The sequence below is a fragment of the Sitodiplosis mosellana genome, unplaced genomic scaffold, assembly GCF_009176505.1.
Source record: "Sitodiplosis mosellana isolate CC-2019 unplaced genomic scaffold, AAFC_SMos_1.0 Smas_scaffold_6150, whole genome shotgun sequence".
Taxonomy (NCBI): Eukaryota; Metazoa; Arthropoda; class Insecta; order Diptera; family Cecidomyiidae; genus Sitodiplosis; species Sitodiplosis mosellana.
In genome coordinates, this window is record NW_022601391.1 from 300115 (window position 1) to 323819 (window position 23705).

General features: G+C 36.8%; 1 protein-coding gene across 1 annotated transcript in view; it reads left to right on the forward strand.

Moving 5' to 3' along the window:
* Nucleotides 1–23705, forward strand: part of LOC129573948 (potassium channel subfamily T member 2) — a 224306-nt gene that overhangs the window by 18265 nt on the left and 182336 nt on the right. Inside the window, exon 2 of the mRNA XM_055455158.1 lies at nucleotides 3350–3924. Within this exon, the coding sequence (XP_055311133.1) occupies nucleotides 3620–3924 (305 nt within the window). The 5' untranslated portion in view covers nucleotides 3350–3619. The remainder of the gene's footprint in view (nucleotides 1–3349; nucleotides 3925–23705) is intronic.

A 23705-nucleotide genomic window follows, 5' to 3' on the forward strand; every position in this document is an offset into this window, starting at 1 on the left:
AACGTTTACCAAAGGTTATCCTGGACCATTTACTATAGACTACTATAAGCATTTCCATCTTGGTTGTATGACTGCTTTCGTTTTCATGTTCCTACTATTGTGATTACCTCATAATTTACGAAAAGAGCCAGTGCCGGTATTCTACAACACATTCCGAACACTTTGTTCGGAACGTTCAATTGCATTTTGGAAGGTGGCTATCAAACGTTATATATGGATTTGTATCTATTTTATTGATTGAACGTTTGATAGCCACCTTCCAAAATGCAATTGAACGTTCCGAACAAAGTGTTCGGAATGTGTTGTAGAATACCGGCACAGGTTTTTAACGAGGCGAGAACTGAAAGTTATCGAAAGTTACTGCTACCATTGTTCATTATTTATAAAAATTGTAACAGTCTTGCACTCTTTTCCGGCCAAACCTCTAACAAAACCCACATTATATTCAGCCAGAGCTTGGCGGTGTTTAATAAAATAAAATAAAAAATACTCTAACTATTTTCAAATCGAAAGAAACTTACTCTTCTCTTTCGTAACAAAGTCAATGAAACATACACTACTCTCAATCTCACCCATAGATATCAAGTATGCTGAAACTCGTTTTTCTTTTATTTCACTACGATTCACATACGGCTGCGTTTGCTGCGGTTGCTGCTGCTGCTTCATCGTTTTTCCATTCGCGCATTTCGTCAGTGATGTGATTCAATGCATTTGTTTCTTAGACCCCGAGCCACATCATTGACTTGCATACGCTTTCATCGCCATACGATATTATTCAGCGAATTCCGTGAGAGAAACGAAAATTTATGGCGGTGCTAGTACGTGCTGAAATTCGTCTTATGGTTCACAATCATTGTGTGTTTGGTGTGTGTTTCGATTGTTTTTTTTTTTCATTTCGATGATGAAGCGCAAAGTGTACCAATCCCGGTGTTCGTTGCTTAATGCATCAGCAAATCCGCACATGCCGACCCAATTAATTTCTTTAAAGACAATGATGAAGAATCTTCACGAACCCACCAACAGGATAAAAGACGAAATGCCAACAAAGCAATCATTTTATTTGAACCGTTGCAACGCCAACAAGGCACTCACGTTAACACAATATCACATGCGCGTCAGTGATATCGTTGGGAAGTATTTTCTTTTGTTCGTACGTTTTTTTTATATCACGTGTTTATATAATCGAGTCGATGTTGAACTCAAGACTGGCTTTGGCATTGGCAGAGAAGCGAGCTGCTACAAAAGTTTGCAGCACAAACAAAAGCTTGAGTAAACAAAGCATCGTAGTCTATTCTATTAAGTTATTGTCATAGTCTTAAGGAAGATTTTTGCACAATATTTACATCTTCATCAACAGATTCGCTCTAAATGGTTTCAAAGCTTTTCCGGACATGATAACCGATCTCTTTCTCAATGTACCGCAATGCTTTTCTATCGCTTTCTCTCCCTCTTTCGACCAAACCAAGATTAGGCTTTCACAATACGTGCACAATGGATGTCGTTTCGCAACATCAATTTCTGTATGTTTTCCCATGCTGCGTGCATACGCGCTTCTAATTTGAAAAATGTGTACATTTTTCTCTCTGTCCGTTGTGTGAAATGGAACCTGCATTTGTTGCTTTTTTTCATGCCTATTGACTCGTTTTGTGAGAAACGAGAATGCAGAAAAGATTGCTGTTGAAATCCGATGCGATGGTGGAAATCGTTGTTCACGAAGCCACACGATTAGCTGCTGACTGATGTATTGTTTGTAATTTTAATTTTTCAAACACGCATTTTCAATCATCATGTTGTATTTGCTTCCATTTGCCTCTTTTTGGTCGGCTTGTGTACCGCCTTGCTCCACCGTGCATGCGTGCCCAAGATTTGCACGGCGAAAAAAAAGACCGAAAAACGAAAAGTGACATGGGTTGAACGAAAGCCGTGATTTGTATTCACTAGATTGGAGCAAATACTCATAAAAGATGATTTTCGAATGCGAATTTAATGTCAAGAAACATTTCGAAATCCGCGAGAAAAAGATTGTAACATAATAAAGCTGCCACATACCCGTTTTTCTCCATCATTGGTTTAATGTAAAAAGTTTCCGTCAGCTTCGTTCATTCTCTCTATCCCCCGTTCTCTCTTACTTTATATACTACCATTTGTGTGCCATGGCATCGAACATTGCACGTACCTCTGATGCGAATGCATCATTTATACGTGCACGATGCTCGAATCTGGCTAAATTCTATAATACCTAGTAAGTTGAAACAAAGTTTACGTTTTCCATTTTCAAGTCGATGTCGGTTGCATTTTGGCTTTGCAGATTAAATAGACTTATGATGGTACGAGATGTAGATTGAAAGTGCACCGAGTCGAGATGTTTCGTGCGACATTGATTCGGTCATGTGAACCAACCAACACCGTAGCGTCCCGCACCGAATCACCTGGATAAATATGTAATGAGTTGGAATGCTCGAAAAACGATACAAATTCATTTTGCTGTGATCATTTGGTGAATGTTTTCTTTTTCTTCTTCCTTTGTACTCTCTTCACCGTTTCGTTGCTTGTTTTATCTCTGTTTTCCATTTGCACTTTCCTCTGGCCTCCCTCCTCATTGCCCCGTGCTACGAAAACCACGTGTATCTTTCGCCACTAAGAGCATTAAACACTCAGCATTGTGAGCAATTTAATATTTTACGCAGATTACAAAATTTCATTTACAATTCTATCATGTTTTTATGTGAATATTTTCTTGTTCTCTCTACTGCTACCACTACTCACTCTAAGCAATAGGGATGTGTGAATGAAAACCAACATTTACATTTGTACACAAAACTAGCAGTGCTCGGCTATCTGTTTCTGTCGTTCACTCACTCATTCACTTGCCCCCTTTCAGTGACTTTGTACACTTGACCTGCTATGTTGTCAGATAAGAGTTGGCTATATAGTCAACTATAAAATTGAATAAGTTGAGAAAGCGGTCGGTGGCTGCAAACACAAAAAGATTCGCTAGCAGAAGAAAAACAAACTGAACGACCCCATGTATATACCTTTCATTTCAATGGGAATATATAAATTGAATGAAAAATGTGTCTAGAATTATAGGGTTGTTGATTGAAAAGACTAATGATGGCTTGTTGGCATGCCATCCACTGCTTTTTACTCGTTCTCTTTCTTTCGTTTTCGCTAACATACTGTTCCTGTGACTGTGCGAATGAAAAATAGCAAGAGCTTTCCATTGAATGAAGATCTGTGCGTGCCTCTGACCCAATGACATTGAAAGCAATTTTCCTTTTCATTGGAACGGGCCGCTTCTCTCCTTCTCTCTGTCACACACACCATTATGAACTCAATATCCAAACAGTTAACGATAAGATAAGTGTGTACGATGAACAAACTATGAATGCAGACGATGAAAATGAATCAATAAATATAATAATGCACGCTTCAGCAACAAGTTATCCGAATGGCCAATGTTTACATTTGAGGAGCTTAACATGGACATGTAAAACAAAATATGTGCAAAGAATGATGATTCATCAACAATGTTAGACATTAATTAGAGTATTTTATTTGTTGCTGTTATTGTTGCAAATGGCTTGGTACGGGTGGATATGTGTGTTCCACCAAAAGTATGAGTTATAAATTTCGTGTGAGTTATAGTGCACTAATGTCTGGCGATGAGACGTCGTCAACTACGTCGGCGAAACCGTCACGTAATGTTAACTTTCCATCAACAAAACTCGAAGAAGTGATTTCGGTCGGAAAAAATGCCGGAAAGATCAGCACCATGATTAGCGCCGCTGCTGCAACCAATGGAAATGGTGGAGGCGGCGGCAGCAGTGGATCAAGACGAGGTTCGCGATCGTTTTTCCAACGACCGCGGTCATTGTCGATATGGAGCGATATCAGTCGCAGCAGTATGAGGCTTGATGAACGGTACGTATTTTCTTTTAATTGTTTTTTCTCACCGAATATTTTCTGTCCAATGAGATTGAACTGAATTCTGTAGTATATTCGAGATGATTCAAAATCTAGAATAATAAAATCAAAATCTGCACATTCTTTTCTGCGTGGAAACAAATAACTTTTGTTATTACCATAATGAAAAGCCTCATTACATTTTAAACCAAAAAACAACAAGCGATGACGTTGATAGTATTTAAGAAATAATCAGAATAACGAATTAAACAATTCGGGGGAAAAACAATCGAATTTAATCATCATCATTTGAGGCATTTCCATTATGTATTCAGTATGCTTTTTTATGTACCTGGAAAATGGTGGGTGGGTTATCTTTGGCTTTGCCAAATGTCAATTTGAGATTGGAAACGGTTTAATAGACTCTCACTGCTGATTGGAATTGCGGACTAAATAGACCAAATCAGTTAAATTTAGAAACAGATTAAATTTGGTAGGAGGAGAGAGTGAGGGCTCTTGACGGATTTTTTTTTTCAGCGAACGAACCGAAAAATGAACTAGAAGAGAAAAACGAGGCGTCTTTAACCTTTTGACCTTTGTCATAATCATATTGTATTCAGCGCAGTATTTAATTGTTCTTTTGCGCGCGCTCGTCCTTTGTCTTCATCCATTTATGCGATGGTTTATCATTATTCTTTCTTTTGGTTTCTCTTAAGTTTATGCGTGTATCATTTTCTCCACAATGTATCCAGTGTATCATGTCAGAAACATATATATCATCTTTGTTCGATGTCATAAATTTTCGGCCAGAATGAAGTAGACAAAAAAGAGACCATATTTCGAAAGGTCGGGATAGCTAACACCGACCTATTGAAACGATTAGTGAGTGGAAGGAAAAAAAATCATTTTCGGGAGGTTTATTTTGTTCTTCCAAAGCGATAATAATTGAAATCAGAAAACAACCGTGTTTAAAACTTTGTTGACTCGTTGAATATTGAATTATATACGATTGGATCGATGCCGAAATACCCCACATTCATATATTTCCATTAGAATTTGATTTATACAGAATGTTTTTTTTTCTGTACAAAGATTATTTAAAGCCAGATAAAATATTTTCGATTGGTAGTACTAGCGGATTTGGAGATTAAATTGCACGCAGCCAGTGTGTTGCACACAAATTGATTTTTCGTGACTAAAATTAACAATGGAAAGAAAGGCGTTTGAGAGATTGAAGCGGATATATAGCAATGGGAAAAGTTATGTGTGAATGAATCCGATTAACCGATGGACTGAATATAAATTGAAAAATTCGTTTCAAAATCGGCTCAACTTCAAATGCCAACTTCGAGCTTAATTTTGTGTTATTGGCACTTTTTTTTGCATCAAATCGGTACTCATAGAGGCTGGTAATTTTGTGTGAAATTCAAAGCCAATGGGACCATACAGCCAATGTAAATACATTGATGTCAGCTTATGAAATTTCTTCTAAAACTTTACAAATGAAGCATGAGAATAAAGCGTGGCGCCACTATCTTTCCAAAATTAATCATTGAAGTCAATGGAATACATAAGAGTTCAAAAGCACGACAAAAGATGGCGCCTCTACGAATCCCATACGCAATCCACTTCCCAAATGAGTCTAGATTGTTCAAAGCTGTTCTACGATCGTGTTTTCTGGCTGAATTGATGGTTTATATTTGATTGGCGTTGTTACCGAGTTATTTGCTTGATTTCAGCTTAATTATGTTTATCCAAAAAAAAAGAACGTTCGACAAAATCCACACAAGAACTTTTCGGTCACATTGAATGCAAGTGATCCACATGCTTGTTTCCAATTCATCAAAAGAGAGTGTTGTATTATTTCATCGTGCACGTACATTATTCATTTCTTATCATTCTTCATCCACTTGATTTATATTTATCATAATTCCGTAGGCTTTTGCATGAGTTTTTATTTGCGCTTATCCTCATTGGTCTCCGAATTTCGTGTGTTATGAGCTGTGTGCTTTCTGTTTGTACCACTTTGTCCAGTGTCAGATAGATGGTACGATGGTGTCTTTATTTGATATTCACGTGCTGTTGTTTCATTAGATATTTTCTCTATCTTTCTTTTTGGACGGTAGTTGAAAAGCAATTTGTGTCTATTGTCAATTTCTGGGTTTTCTGGTATTTGTCTAATCGAAGGTACCTCTCGATTATGTTTCAGTTTCCTTGGAAGCTTTTACTTGAGACAATTTCTTAGAGCCAAAAAGCATGTGACTCTTCTTCTATTTCGGATATACAACGTTATCAGTTTTTTTCTTCTGGCAAGCACAACATATGTGAAATTAAAATATCCGTGAAAATACGGCTGATACTCGCATACTATGAAGCGTTGGCAAAACTCTTGTCAACAGTTTTCTGCCGCACTGGCTTTTACTTGTCTGTTAGCGCCCCCCGCCCTCTCTCTCTTTCTGCGAATATACTATATCAGTCTATTTTAGCCATTTACCGTCGTGCGCTTAGCACACATCACGCTGCATTAGTTATTTGATGGCTCGTATACAAATAAGTGGTACCGTGCAAAATGCTACGTGCACACTACTCCGAATCATTTGCTACGTCTTATCATGAGGTTTATATAATAAGCTCCACAAATTTTTTCAAGTTCTGCGTTGTGGAACAACAAAACGCTCGCTTGCCTCCCATATTATCACAACATCTTTTATTTGGTTGCCCTTTTTTTTCTTCCGATTTCTTTTTTTTCCTTTTTCCTTTTTGCTCTCTTTCCGTCAATGTTTCTTTTCCCATGTCTATTGTCTACCGTGTGCGTCTTCATATCGCTTCGATATTTTCTTTTCCTTTTCTTCGTTGCGTGGTGTATCACATCTCGTTGACGCCATAAGCAGCATGTAATAGATACCACAATTATGTGAATAACGAGAAAAAAACCAGAAATTGTACCCATCACATTTGTTACCCACAACAAAACATCCCGGCCATAAAACGGCTCACATGCCACCACGGTCTACATCAAGGGGCGAATTACTACTGAAAACCGGTTTTCAGTACTTTTCAGTACCTGCGATCGATTTTCAGTAGCGGTTCAGTTTTTTCAGTGCCTAGTAAATATATGACTTTTATTGCAATTCAGTATTGTCAAAATTCCTTGACACTTGTGTTTAATGTTTGTTTTCTAACATTCGAAATGGAAATTGAACGTATTTTATCAAGAATAAAGTCCACTTATATTTGAATTAGAAATGTCTAAAGACACAATAAAGAAGCTGACATCAGAAAAGAGTGATTCATGTCGAAAATATATGTCTGGCAATTTTCGTCGAATGAAAATTTCTATGATATTGATGTGTGTATCATCAACTCTATGAAATGTCAGTGCATCTCTGAAACCACGAAGACTAAAACCAAAAAAAACAAGAATGGATTTTTTACACAAATGTTTTTTGGCGTATTTTTATTTCCAAACTACTGAATGTCCATTCAAATCCAAACTACATTCAGTAGTGATTAGCCCCTTGGTCTACATACATATAATGCATGATATTGCGTGTATAATTTATATGTTAGCATCTAGAAAATTATTAAAACCTAAAATGAAAAGGATGAAAATATGATGATATTAGGGCTATTTTTTGCTTGAAAATTTCGTCCATTGCTCAATTTCGATGCATTTTCATCATCGATGTTTCAACATCGGTATTTCTACAACAATACACTTTAGCTTAGACACGTCCGGCTTGCGCTGTATGTATTCCTGTGTATTCGAGTGTCTCGTGTCATACACAAGCGCCATCTCAATTCCTTCGGGCTGAAACATATTGGGTCAATTCGAAAGTTTCCGCCGCTGACATTTAAATGTCGCCACTTGTAACTGAGCGTAGCTTGACAAGTGAATCCAATTGCATTTTGTAGATGTGACATTTAGCAATCTAACTCAGAGCAGAAAGATTCATTTTTCGTTCTGCGTCATTGTTTTTGAATCGATTGAAAATGGATCGTGATAAGGTGTTTTTTCGAGGGGCCCTTCTTTTCTTATTTGATTCGAAGAAAACTGCCGCTGAAGCTCATCGAATGCTGTCAGATACATATGGCAAGCAAGCTCCATCGAAACGAAGCTGCAGAGAATGGTTTCATCGATTCAAAAGTGGTGATTTTGACTTGAAAGACAAAGAACGTTCAGGTCGGCCAGAAGCGATTGAAGATGTCGATTTGCAAGCATTATTGGATGAAGACCCTACCCAAACGCAAAAAGAACTTGCATTGCAGTTAAACGTCGGCCAAACAACCATTTTCAGACATTTGCACGCCATGGGAAAGATTCGGAAGCTGGGAAAATGGGTTCCACATCAACTGTCTGAAGAGCAACTTCAAGCACGAATCGCAATATGCACAAAACATCTTGCAGAGCACAAAAGAAACAGTTTTTTGTATCGGATTGTTACCGGCGATGAAAAATGGGTTCATTACGAAAACCCCAAACGTAAGGCAGCGTATGTTGATCCAAGCCAACCGGCACCATCACAACCAAAACGAGATATTCATTGCGATAAGGTTATGCTGTGCATCTGGTGGGATATGAAAGGAGTCGTGTATTATGAGCTGCTAAAACCAGATCAAACGATTAATAAGGAACGCTATCGACGCTAATTGAATGATTTGGCTCATGCATTGGATGAAAAACGGCCATTAATAACTCGAAAACACCACAATGTTTTGTTCCACGATGACAACGCTAAGCCACATCGTGCAACAATCGTTAAAAATGAGGTAGAGCAGCTCGGTTGGGATCGGCTTGATCAGCCCGCGTACTCTCCAGACCTTGCTCCTTGCGACTACTATCTATTTCGATCGATGCAGATTGCCCTGTCTGAAGTACGCTTTCAAAATGAGGAAGAAGTGCGAAAATGGGTTGATGACTACATAACCTCAAAAGACGAGGACTTCTTCAAGCGAGGAATCCACAAGCTGCCAGAAAGATGGCGGGAAGTCATAGCTAACGATGGCGAATACATTGGTTAATGTACATTTTCAATTTATTTTGCAATAAATGTATTTTTAGACAAAAAAAACGGCGGAAACTTTCGAATTGACCCAATATATCGATGGCTTTCAAAAAAAGTTGATGTTTCTAAATAAAATGGCGTGAAATGTCAATGATTGGTTCTACATAAATTAATTATAATTTTTTGTGTGTGCATGTTTTTTCTATTCACAATTTTTAAGTTCAATTTTTATTTTTATTAAACAATACACTCACAGCGACTAATATTTTTGTTTGTTTTCATATGTGATCTAAATCTGTAAATCAGTGGTGGTAAACAGTTCTGAGAGAATGTTGTGATGAGGCAAAAAAATAATGCATTACTTGTGTCGAAAGCAACACTTCGAAGTCAGACAAATGCATTCGTTTGTCGGGGAATATTGACACTAATTTACACGAAATTCGCAATAATTCGGATGGAAAAAAAGGGATTCCATGAATTTGTTTTTTATTGAAAAATTGGCATCGAATTTGCTGCCAAAAAATGTAGGTATATATGCATCGATTTTACTGTCGAAAAAGTTTGACAACAAAATAATTATTCGAACGCAGTTGCATCGACTGTTTTCATATTTTTTTTTTTTTCGTTGGAAACACAAGCTAAAGTTTTTTCTACATTCTCTGCATTCAAAACAGTAGAAAAAAAAGCTTTTTCGATTTGATTCGGTTTCCATGTTTACAAATAACCGTCGAAATAGAATTTTTTCACATCTTCTTCCAGCATCCAAAAGACGTAATAAATGTGAGGAAAATAACAGGGAACTGTATACGAAATGCTTTCAATGGTTTTTGTTTTGGCCTAAGGACTGCGTTTCGAAAATCGTGTTTTCTTCTGAATTGGACGCATGCTTTCCTCTTGGTATGCTGTTGTATTACACAGATTTGCATGTATCAAAAACTTTCCTTTCAAGCGAATGCTATTCTACCGAGAGAGAGAGAGAGAGTGAGAGAAATAGATGCAATGTGCTGCACATTTATTTTGATAACCACAGCATTTATTTTGATAATAAATAGCGAAATGAATTTTTCGGAAATGAGTGTTTTTCGGATTTGAAGATTGGCGCAGAACAGTTTTTGATGAAAAAAAAAATCAAGTCGTTGTTATTTATTTTTTCCCATGAGCAAGCGACCGTCAGCCAAGCGTCTGCTTCAGCGCAAGCCAGCCAAAGTGTAAAACATTCAAAGAGATATCCATTGTGCACCATTCTCATGAGAGACGTTTATATACACAGACACACATTTTAACGATATCGCTGTCTTGAAATTTAATAAACAATTTTCATAAAAACTGCATGAATTCAACGTTTGTGCGAATGCGACCGACGAAATGGTAATTTTTGTGCGGTTTGTCACAGCGTTTAAGTGGAAACTTTGCAAATATCTTGTTATGTTCTTTTTTTCCCTCTTGCTGTTAGCAGAGAAAAACAATTCTACAGTTTGTTTATTTTTTTTATTTAGATTTAATAAGAAAACGTCTGCGAATGAGCGTTTCCTGTCCGTGGCACGAGCAATATCAATAAAATGCTCGTTTTCTTTTTCGGTACAGCGTTCTTCTTTCTTTTTTTCGTACAAAAGGATCGCTTTTTCAATTTACGCTTTTGACACGTTCGCAAAATGGCAAAAATATTCATTGAAAACGTGTAACGATACTGAAGTCTACCATGGAATTTATCATTGAAATTTATTTCGTTTCGGCCAAAAAAAAAATGGCGAGCTTTGAGGTGTCCACAATGTATTTTGTTTTATTATTATATGTAAAGTTGTTGATTCAGACCAATTTTCTCAATAGCTAATTTAATTTTGGGAAATGACAATTGACCTTAGTAGAGAAACGATTTGCATTTTCAAATTATAATCACATTAATTTATTCACACGCGAGAGAGAAAAAGACAACAGCAACAACAGGGAGCGTATCCTTCGTAATGATATAGAAACATTGGATACGTATTCATGAGCTAGCTGAATGACAATGTTAGGATCATGAAATCAGTACGAGAGCAACGGAAAACGATAGGAGCAAGGACTTGGCTGTTGTTGTTTTTTTTTTTCGTCGGCCTTGGTCCGCATTATTTTTTTGGGTTTGCGTGTGAATGCTCGCATCGTTCGTTTTTTTTAATAATCATTATCGTAAAATTTAATGTGGTCATCAAGAAATTTTGCTTAATCTGCATCGACTTCACTCGGCGAGAACAACACCAACAACAACGAAAAAAAATGGGTTTATAACGAGCTGTTGCGAAACAGCAAACAGATTTGTGAGTAAAATAATCGCTTTTCGTCGCTTTCGCATTTTCTCCTTTTGGCCGCACATTATGCCGCATTATCAAGCGATGTGGTTAATTATGCGCTTATGAGTAAGAACACAGTCGAGACATGGTATATCGAACAAGAATTCAAAAATGTGTACAAGTTTAATCACGTGCAGCTTACGATTCCTAAGTTACGAAATAAAGGATGATTTTCATCCGAAATATCAACATACCGTTCGCTGTACTACGCAACACATTTTCAAACGTATCAAGTAATATGATCTGTGGCTTTGCGTTTGTTCGTTCGTTTAATTCAATCGCAAGCTCTTGCCTACTGAAATGAAACAGTTACAATTCGGAGAAGTCAAGATTTTTTTTGTCAGTTGTTCGTGTTCTAATCGGCCATATTTTAAGAACACCAAACTTTTTCGAGTGTACAATGAGCGATGAACTAACCGTTTCCCCTTCGCATGTCAACCAACATCACCACCAACACCACATCATGATAATAAATTTAGTATTACAGAAAGAATCAAAATAAAACGCGTATTTGTTTTTTGCCATAATAATGCCTCTAGAAGGTCTGCAACGCGCGCAACAGACATCATGCTGAATGTTCTCTTATTGTTATTTTATCTGGAGAAGAGATAGGAGCTGTTTCTGTGCCCAATACACGACGAATGATATAATCCAGTGGCTCTTTTCATGTGCATTTGATTGCGGCACCCGCGTCATCACTCAAATCGTACTTTACGATCATTGTCAGTGCGAACGAGGCAATGGGGGAATGAGAGTGGCACGGAGGGTGAGAAAAAGATGAACCGAAAATTTATTTCACGTTATTCGCTCCAGCCATACATTACTTAATGCATATACACAACGGAAATCATATAATGATGATAGCAACTAATAATTTGAAGAAACGACCATTGTGCTAACCAAAATGAAAACGTCCAATCAGATGAAGCAAGAGAAGAAAAAAACGAGCAAAAGTGAAAAGTTCCATCTTGTAGACGAAAATGGAAATTTATGTTTTTCTTTTTTCAACGGAGGAAATTGCGTTCGATTTCCTAATTCCAAGTACAACACAGCAAGATACTGGTCAACTGTACAAAGTTTAGCACATGCTATGTTTTTTTTTTGCTGGGAGGGTAAATGCATTGTGCCAACTATGACAGTGACTAGAAAGTATAGTCATCACCAATAATATCTGTGACACAGAAACGTCAAAGTAAACAGAACAGAACATACCCTAAGTTGATAACTTGGTAATAATAATGTCAATGGAGACGGCTGAGTTTATTTAAACAACAGATGTCAACAAATACAAATTTTTGGGAAAATCATAATAAATAGATAAATAAATAGCATTTCTGTTAGTTGTTTGCTTTTGAATTCCCAAATTGACGTTTTGGACTGAAAAGCAGGCTTTTTGTGCCAAGGCGTCGCTCTCGCCCTCCCAAAATTCGTTTCTTTTTTCGCCAAAAGAAAGACAATAGATTGCTTTACTTCCCAAGACAAACGCTCCCAATGCCAGTGACTTTCGGGCCCAAATTGGGGGAAACCAAACACTCCAGGAAACCGTTCATCCAATAGTTCCACTTTAACTGTGGCATATCTCTCAGCTCAGTGCGATTTTGAATTGACGTTTTGAACTGAAAAGCAGGTTTTTTGTGCCAAGGCGTCGCTCACGCCCTCCCAAAATTCTTTTCTTTTTTCGCCAAAAGAAAGACAATAGATTGCTTTACTTCCCAAGACAAACGCACCCAATGCCAGTGACTTTCGGGCCCAAATTGAGGGAAACCAAACACTCCAGGAAACCGTTCATCCAATAGTTCCACTTTAACTGTGGCATATCTCTCAGCTCAGTGCGATTTTGAATTGACGATTTTGACTTAAAAGAGATCAAATCATTCACAATTTCAGAATTGCGTTCATCAAAGTTCTGATAGTTGAAGAACAATTCGTTGACTTGAATGCCAGTTGCTATCAAACTTCCGAGCCAATCTTTCGTATTCAATCGCAACGAAACAAACTTAATGCTTCGATTCATCTCGAGAAAACGCTTCATTTCATCCGCTGGAAATTCATCTTTTTCCTTTTAGATCCAAAATCCCAACTCTTCCCATTGCGATGTGTACGCTTTGTGCTGATTCTGCGACCAAATCACTCCTCCGCGATAGGAAATTTTGGCAGTTTATTTATTTTTTATGATCTAAATATTTTGGTCGTAGAATATTTAAAATTAATCCTGATGCTTTCCGCACTGAAAAGGCAGAAGAAAGAGAGATATCGGATGAACAAAAAAAAAAACAGTGTCGAAATGTCAAAAGGCATATTTTTTTCATTAGAAACAGCATGCCGACCAATTTAAATCGGGCAGTTAAACACAATAACTTGGACACCATTTGCGATAGTAAAGATATTGATTGTTTATTGAAAATCATCATATAATAAAAATCTGCCGAGTCAATCGAGATGTCGGTAAAAATGAAAACTTATGATAACAACAACAACAAGAAATGATTTTTAAATCCAAAATCATTGCTTAATATTCTTTCATAGGGTAGCAACATCTGTTTTTTTAAATATATAAACCGTCTCCATATACTTAGGAGTGCGTCCAGTAATATGTCAAAAGAGTTTGACATCACAGATATTATTGGTGATGACTATACATATGCATACACAAGAGCTGAGAAAATGGTTTGCCATACAAAAATACGGAAAAAGCGTACGTTACTTACTTAGACATGTTCCATGTTTCAGTTGCTCTTTACCACTCAACTCCAATCTTGATCATTATATCAAGTGGTTTTTTATTTAATTTGTTTGCTTCGTGCATTTCTTTCTTTCATTTTCTTCAATGCTCCAGGAACTTGAAGAGATCGAGTCGCAATTTTGGTCTTAAATGAAAGTACGATGGCAAACGTTGACGTCGAAATGGGAGAATACCATTCAGTGTTCATCACATTGTTTGCCATTCAGCTACTGTTGCTGCTGCTGTAAATTAAGTGACCCTCATTAGCTAATAAATATAAAGCTATGAAAAGCGCCTTGACTCGTTTTATTTACTATCGTTTTCATTGCATTTAACGCCCTTTTTTTAACTTCCACTCACGTCTCCAGCTTTCTTTCTGTAATTTTTTTTTCTTCTCTCGTTATTTACCCTCATTCATTTTATTTCTCTTCAATGACGTTGAATTTTGTGAATGAGGGGAAAGCACATTTTTGATTCACTGTGTAAGTTATACACGTTCAATTATGTTGAATGGATTGGATGTATTCAAGTTAAAGTCATCAAGTTCATACGTTTCTGATTTATTCATGAATCAATAATGGCATGAATAGAGATTTCCGGGGAAAAAACTTGGCTAGCTCGACCAAAACTTACGGAATTACGGAATGTGAGTTGGTGGAGGGTGGTGGTGGTGGTGGTGAATGATTCCGGTACCGGTTGGAAAATTGATTTGGAAAATGTGATGAACGAAAACTACAATTTTCGTCGTATTTTAACGGTGGTGTGGACGTGTTAGTAGGCCTTTGGCACACATATTTTCACGGCTCGATGGATGAAAGAATTCCTGACTAGAAAAACGTCAAGGTGTTGACGCGTGCGTGTGTGTGTGTGTGTGTGTGTATGTGAAAGAGATCGAATACATGTTGCATGGCCAGTTTTGCGTAGGCTCGGTTCTATATTGGGTGTGAGAAGGTGATATAGTTTTTTCGTTGCCTTTTGTTCCAAAACAACACCGTTCGCTAATTAAATCTATATAGTATACGCTTTCTTTCCACGGTGTTTTGTGTGTTATCGTGAATATGCTCCATGAATATACAGGTAATTTTCCATGTTTTGTTTGCGCTTAGCAGCACAAAATAAAATCTATTTTCATTGAAATATAGTCAACGTGCAGCATTTTCGGATTATAATGTTCTTTATGAATTGTTTATAGGTCTTAATGGTGCATGTTCATACGTTATAAATGACGATAATTTCGTTGTCCGAAAATCTCGTTTCTTTTCTTCTTTCACTTTTGTTTTCCTTTGAATTTGGCTCTGAAAATACGAAAAAAGTTGAATGCATGCTTCATTGAGTCTGTGTGTACTGGATTTCGCATCTCTTCGGAATTGTTTGAATTTGATTTTGCACGATCGACTGACAACCAACTACTGGCGAAGAAGAAAAAAAAGAAAAGTGATGCTCACTGCTTGGTATAGCATTTACTCGCACTCACTAATCCAATTACCGTACGACAAGTAAATGAAAATAAACGTTTGCCAAAACACAATTCGGTGGTTCGTTTCGCATTATTTATGTAACGTCCAAATGTTGTGCCATCGCAAACATGCTAAACAGATATATCGGCGTCACTCTGCAGCCATTCATGTGCTCGGCCAAATTTTGAATTGCGTGGCAACATCGTACAACGACAACCAACAACAACCGAAATACGAAGATGAAAGAGCACGAAAATTCACTGTAACAAGACGGTAATTTTGTCAAAGCTGCAGCTGAGTAAACGTCGTTCCCGGCTTCTAATATTACAACTCCTTTATATGCATACGGACTCTTTTATGTGACCTGCTCCTCGAGCCTAGAATGGTACGCTTTTATTATCGATAGTTTTCTTTGGTATCAAGCAATTTGATGATGCTCGTGAATACATTTATCACTTTGACATAACCCAATGCCTGTTTTTGCGTAACTCGAACGTAAAATTTTCGACTCATTTACTATTGGCACATTTACCCATCGAATGAAACACGCTCGAACAACATGTTCGACCCACAATGTGACTCGTGTTTCTTCATTTTATACACCACATGTGGTGGCGTGCAATCCGCAAATAAGGAATACGGCGAAAAAGATATAACATATAAACGGCGTCAATGCTGACACACAGACGGTAGAAGAAGAAGAAGAAGAAGAAGAAGAAATAAGTAGATAGAATGGAAGAAAACCCTCATAGAAACACTCGAAACGCACACGCACACACACATCCAATCAAATCAAATAACAAACCACTACTAATTTTAAGCAAAAAAAAACAAATACTCGCTTCCGTTGAACGATCTAACTACTTACCATATTATTTGACGCACGACGTCATTTACCGTTCGTTATGCAAACAATTTGTCATTAATGTTGACACACACTATTGTTCGTCGGGTATACAGCATGGTGGGTATGTGTATGTTTGAAAATGGGAAGCACGCGATGCAAACATCGGTTTGAGCAGCTGGCGGTATTTTTGTGTGCAACAACAACATTCTACGGCTAAGGCAAAAGTTGTTATCATTGAATGCCATTTTATTTGGCATCCAACGCCATGAGAACATTCCATTTTAAATTAATGTGTCTATCACAAAATCATCTTATCAATGCGGAATATTCTTGGAGAAAAAACAATTTTCACAAATTATTTGAATTCAAAATGATCGTTCTTTATTTTATTTCCTCTCATTTTCAGGTAAGTGTGTTTTCGAGAATAATTCCCTACACATTACACGATTCAAATCACATCATAAATGAAACAACCGCAAGGAGAAAATCATATGGAAATTTTCTTGATGATATGTCGGAATAAAAAAAATCAAATAAATGGGTTGATGTTTGTCAGTCAGTTGGTTTGCAACAACTACTTCGAGGGAAACACAAAGCACGGCAAACAGATTCAAAGATCGGATTGAAAGCCATTCAAGCGCGAAAATACACGTAAGTACAATAAAGTAATATAGTAATAATGCTAAGCGTACTTTTATTGTTAAATCCATTCACATGCTTTTCCTGACCATTCAATACGTAATATGGTCGTTCTGACGTCGTACGATTACGTGACGATTTAGTCAAAGTTCGAGAAGCATATTAAGCCAACACCGCGAGGGGGCAATACTTTACTGTTTAATATTTAACGTCATTTACGTCATAGATTCAGTTTTTGGTCGAAAATGAATGAGAAAGAGAAGGGAACAAAAAAAAATTTGAACAATAATATGCATTGATCTACGTGAGTGAAGTATACGGAAGTAGTAAGTGAAAATTAACACTCACACTGGGCCCCGTAACGTAAACAAGTGAAATCAATTGACGCCATACGCATGCATACACTTACACATACAACTAGGACTTGATTGCTTTTCTAAACGAACATAGAAACAACAACAAAAAATGCACAATGATTTCTTTCTCCAGTGGATCTATTGATTTTATTGATATTCATTCGGCTCGTACACGTATCTGCATATCATCGCATTTTTTTTGGTTGCTTCGTGCCAATTTTCGTTTTCGCTTCTTCGTCTCTCTCTCTCTCTCTCTCTCTCTCTCTCTCTCTCTCTCTCTCTCCCTCTCTTACTTTCTCCCGTTCCAATGATTACATCAACATAGAGAGAGAAAGCTAAGGGCAGCTTTCACGTAGCAGACATGCATCTCTCTGAGAATAAGATTAGATCATCAATATGTCGTCATTTGAAAATTACAAACGTGAAGCAGTGACTGGCATACATATCGACTTGAATGATCCCATGGTATGTGAAGCACATGTATGTTAGCACACGTATGTATACGCAACAACAATAACAACCGACAAAAAAAAATTATTTGATTTCATATACTTTCACTATCGAAGTGCGCACATTCGAATCCGAATATCATTTGTGAAATTGGAAATGCTGTCAATATTGGGAATTGAGTTGTCGTATAGGTCGTCCCATGAAAGTATTCACTTTATTTGCTCCTTTTTCAGCACTACATGAAATGTAGAGCTACTAATCTGCTTTTTTTCGTCTTAATACTTTTTGAGTACTGAAACAAATTATGATGAATTTGAATTTTATGCACATATTTTTTATTTAATTTAAAACAGTGGCAGTAACAGCAAATGAGTGCATAATATCTCAAAGCGCCAATTAAATTTTTATGATAAAATGTTTTTTTTTTAAATTACATTATTTCAAGCTTTTTTCGTACAGTATTTTCTGGGTCTTGAACAGAATTAAAGTGACTTTCGATCTATGCTCATATTACACTGTAGTAACAAAAACACGAACGATTCTACACATGAATTTCAGATTTTAGTAGGGGACGAGCCAACAATTTCTGCCTTTGCTACCTCTGAACTTCTAGTATGATCCCTCACAAAGATTTTGAGTACCGACATGACCAAGTCGAGTGATGTTTTCACATATTTCTGGCCTCATATTCCGTTGCTTCGATTACAACTCTCAAAAAATCGACTTTTCATCGAAAAATTCTCAAATATACACTTTTTTATGGTTAGTGTCTTGGCAAAAAGTTATTTTTTCTCGAAAATAATGGGAGTCTTCTCTGTCAAAAACTTTGAAAAATGCATATTTGGGGTACCTCCCGAACAAAAGTTACGTTTTTCATGGCAAATTATCATATTTTGTTCGGGAGGTACCTCAAATACGCATGTACAGTACAGTCATTAGCGCACACACAAACGTCATTGATAACTTGATTTGGTAGTATTCCTGTCATTATATGGGAATATTGGACGGAAACCCACTAACGTCATATTTTTGACATATTTTTTTGTTTGATTCAAAGGTTTTTTTCGTCTGTGAGTATATTTCAAAAAGGAAATAAAACCAAGATCTTGTAATTCATTTTTGAAATAACTGAGATTTTTGTTTCTGTACTTTGTTGCAAATAAATATATTATTTCAAAGTTACTTTGATGAAATACATTTCATGTAGTGCGCCAAAAAATAGTTTGTTGTGAAACAACAAAATAGAATAAGTAACTAAAATCTCAAGAACGCAGAACGGAGCGAAGCGACGCTCTGCGGTCTTGCTTTTTATTCTGTTGCAGTCACGTGATGAAAAACAACGCCAACATCAAACCACCATCTTTCAAGGTTCTGCAGATTTGGTTAATTTTCTATTTTTAGACATGCGATAAATGCATTCGAATCCAAATTGGTATCGCATGGCAAATCAAGCTGTACAAATACCTGTGTTTTTGGCGATACGGTTTTGATGTTTATTTGACGCAATATTTGGATAATTTAGTGATCACACCGTTTGTTACCGGAATGCGTAAGGCGTGTGTGTGTGTGTGTGTGTGTGTGTGTGTATACACGATACAATAAACGCTCTTGCTACAATCGTGTGGTCATTTACTTCCAGCTCTGCATCTTATTCACTCACCTGTTGTTGATTAAATTTGGCCCGAATAACTTTGTGGCTCACATATCGTGAGTGCCACGGGGTGGCAAAAGCTAAATCAACACTTCATTTCACACAACCCGGCAACCGTGTTCAAATTTTTTTCCATGAATTGGATATTTTCCGTCAAAAGAAAAAGCGAAAGAAAAGAGTTACGCAATTTGTTCGGTGCAACAGCAATATAGTGCGAAATCAGTTGTTCGCAATAGAAGAGAAAAGGATGTAGTGCTTGTGTTTCTTGTACGCAGGTATGCTAATTTGATTCCATTGTTTCGTTTTTTCTTCTTCTTTCGCTCCCTTAACTCTCTTGCAATCAATTGAAATATTCACGTCGTTTTTCCCCATTTCTCAGTTTTGGCTCTGAGAGTCACTTGGCTCCCGGTGCGTAAGCTATTTTTTCTCCTTCTACGAAATGGAGGAAGAGCAGCAATCGATACAATTTTGGTCCGACATTGGTTTCACATTTAGTTATCTCATTTGCCGAGACAGAGTCATGAACATGGGCACTGAATGAGTTTTACATGTAATTCTTCCGCTTGAATGCGGAAAATTTAATAATAAACTAAAGTTGTTCTTCGCTTTATTTTCCAAAGAAAAAGTAACTCGATAGAAGAAATTTTTTTTGTTCGAAAGCCACGTCACATTTTCATTGGATTTATTTGTATCAAATATGAATGTCGGGATGGAATCCGGTGTTGGAGAGAAAACTTTGACTCTAGACAGACCTGGTGTTGGCTGAAATATTTTTGGTTTAACCTTCGTCAAAAGTTTGACGGTGGAAAAACCGTTTCAATCGATTAGCCTGTCTATTGATACGATTTGTAATGCATGACGTTTTACGTGTATGTAATGAATTACAGGTTGAAAAGAGACACACACAGAGAGAAAGGAGTTGTGCGGGGGGGGCTTCCTCAAGAGAAGAAGGGAGCGATCGAATTTGAATGTCTCTGTTCTGATACAAATCACAAACGTAAAGCTTCTTGGATTCTTTGCTTGTTCGCAAGCCGAATAATGAAATGTTTGATTTGACTTTGGATAAGTATTTAATCGCATCGCATCGCATGATATGTCATAATAATGACGTATATTTCATATGATTTCATCACATACACCTTTTTTCAACTATTGTTATTATCTACGCAACCGATAAACACCATCATCGAATGTTATTCCACGAAACATAGAATTCAAATTGGACGACATGCAAAAGGATTGTATTCGGGTTTCCGTTCGGCTGTTGTTCCGTCCACGTTGTCGTATCGTTGTCGTCGCTATTGTTGGAACAAGAGTGGCTGTTTTCCAACTATGTGCGAGGACAATTCAAACAAAGCGCCTGTGCGCTCTCGTACGCTCCGACAAGTATTTTCTCGTTTCTTGTTGGCTTGTGTTCAAAAATTTCCCCTTTATCGTAGCTTTGGAATGTGTCGTGCGCTTTGGATATCTTTAGTTGGGCAAACTCAAACAGATGTCAGATCAATGTAAATTGGTTGTTTTCTTCGATGTCGATTCTACTCGCACATAGAGAATGCTGCGTGTATTTTTGGGTCAATAGAAATAAATTCGTGGTTAATTTTACACTGGATATTTATCAATGACAACAAAATCAACTCCAAATAAACTTTACGAACACACATCGAACAAGCAACTCAGTCTCAAATCAAGTTGAAATGTATGTGTGTGCGTTGTCCGCCGAAACGGTTGCTCCGTTCAGGTGGAATGAAAATTAACGAACCATAAAATAAAATGGACTTTATGATTCACTTGAAAAATCAAATATTGGTTTTGGGTAAAGAGAGAGACAAAAAATAGCAAAAGCAAGCGAGCGTGAGAAGGAGAGAAAGAGAGTGGGAGAGGGAGAGAAAGTGAAGGGAAAACAATAACAATAAAGTTGAAATTTATGGAAAAACTTGCTGTCAAAAATTGACTTTAGTTGTTGCATATTTTATCAACACACATTATTCAATTCTCGATGGTATGCTCAAGCTCATTCGTTGGCCATTATTTGTTTTTATTTTCCTCAGTCAATATTTCACTTTTGTTAGTCTCACTAATAAGTTAAACGTATTGGAAATGCATACGAATGCCAACGAAAGTCGATTAGAATAAAAAAAGTTGTGCATGAAACCTGTTGCACAGATGATATTTTCCATTGTTTGGACGGCTCTGAGCCTTATTTACCTTCGGAACGCTAAATGTGCACCTTGCCAACGAAACTCATCCAAACATATTTTCAATTTGTGTGTTACGCTTTGACAAAAAAAATGTTCAATTCAAATTTGCTGATCTTTTCAGCTTTGTATTTATGCCCATTTCATTCACGTGGAACATCTTCATTATTCCAATTTCATTTTTCAATAGATACAGAGCACACACACTTCGCCCCCTGGGCATATGGTCATTTTTCTGCCCTTCAATAACGAGCACTGCATCCAATGCTATAATCATAATTCAACGCAAACGCAATGTGTTTAGTGTCAATGAAGTGTCGCATTGCAATTGATTTTGTGTCAAGTGTGAATTTTATAGGCAACATTAGCTCTTGATAGCGAGGATAGCGAGTGATTAAACGAATAAACGAGAAAGAATACGAAGAAAGCGAACGACTCCATCTTGATTGAAGTGTCATTGTTAGACTCATGTGCGAATCAATTTATTGATACCTTCGAAGAGTGTCACACGTATAATTAATGTTTGCGTTTTTTCGATCATTTCGAACCAAATTCAAATGCTTTTATCTTTCGCCTCACATTTCTATTGGTGAGATGTCGCAGAATGTATATGTTTGTATCATTTTCTAGATTTGAATTGGTGAAAAAGAAAGTAGGGTTTCTCGAGATTTTCTTAAAATCGAAAGTGATTTGACGCTTGCAGCGAAAATAAAACGTAAGAACATTCTCTTTTTTTCGCGAAAATTTTACGTTCTTCTATGTCTCACCAATAGATTTTATCATGTCATGAGTGACACATGCACATTTCTCAATTTACTTAAAGATGTTCATTCATCCAACTGTCTGTTGGATATAATCGGCGGCATAAATCTCTTTCTCTATCTCTTACTTGACAGATGGCTTTTGAGATTATAGATTTATGATATTCCGAAATGAATTTTAACCAACCACTTTGGCGTTAATGACTTAAGGACATAAATAAAATAACAACACACATCAAATATACACAGTTGGATCGGATGGATTTCAGACAAAGCACAATTTATTATTATTTAAAAGGGTTTTTGATTTTTTGGCTAGTATTAAGTGAAATCTCATCACAATTTTTGGTTACCGAAATATTACTAAGTAAATAGAGTGAGTCGGTTTATTTGCTTTTACATATACGCGCGTGCACAGTGCACACATACACATCACATTTGAATCGGTAAGAATAATCTTGACCTGCCAAATTGAGTGAAAATAAATGTCAAACGTAGAGTTTTTTTTATATGTACTTTACAACAACAACTCCATATAAAAAAAACTCCATGTTTCACATTTATTTTCACTCAATTTGGCAGGTCAAGATTATTCTTACCAATTCATTTCAAGAATGTTCGACTCCGCTTCGAATGTTAATCTTATACCAGTTTGCGAAAAATGAAAAAAAAAAATATCTACTTAAAAGCTTTAAATGTGGTGGTTACTTAAAATTTCCGATATCATGAGCATCGTTTCGGAGTGGGTCTAAGCCCGCCGAAAATCATTTCGACAAAATCCAATTGACAAAGCATTCGGCATCGATTCGACCGACGCACACCAACAACCACAAGCCGTTTTAAACCTAATCAAAAATGCACATACACAAACACTTTCATTCGAAATAAATTCCTAAAGAATTAGAAAAAAAATGAGCAAAAGCAAAAGAAATATTCAAATAATACATCTAAATGAATTCAATCAAAATCTTCACGAACATTGGTCAATCATTTCGTTCTGTTTTGTTTGCATTTCCCACTCAAAAAAGGGCCAATCTGATCCCAACTGAGCAAACAAAAACATGAATCGCATTAAGTGGTATTAAAAAAGTCGAAAAAGTCGGGCATTTCTACTATTCAAATATGATTTGAGTACATTCTAATTTTGCGAAATGGAAAAGAGACGAGTCAGTGTCTAAGGCATGCGATCTGTAATATCGAATTCGTTATTAATTCGCTTCTAATCGTTCAAATTAATGAATGCATCCTTATGTGCAATCAAAGACATATCTATGCAAAGCCAAAAAGGCGGACAATCTTGCAATTCCGGCATAAAACCATTTTCAAAGGCAGCCGTGTGCATTGAAGAGTAAATGGGCAATAAAATGTAATTGACGCTTCATCTTTGG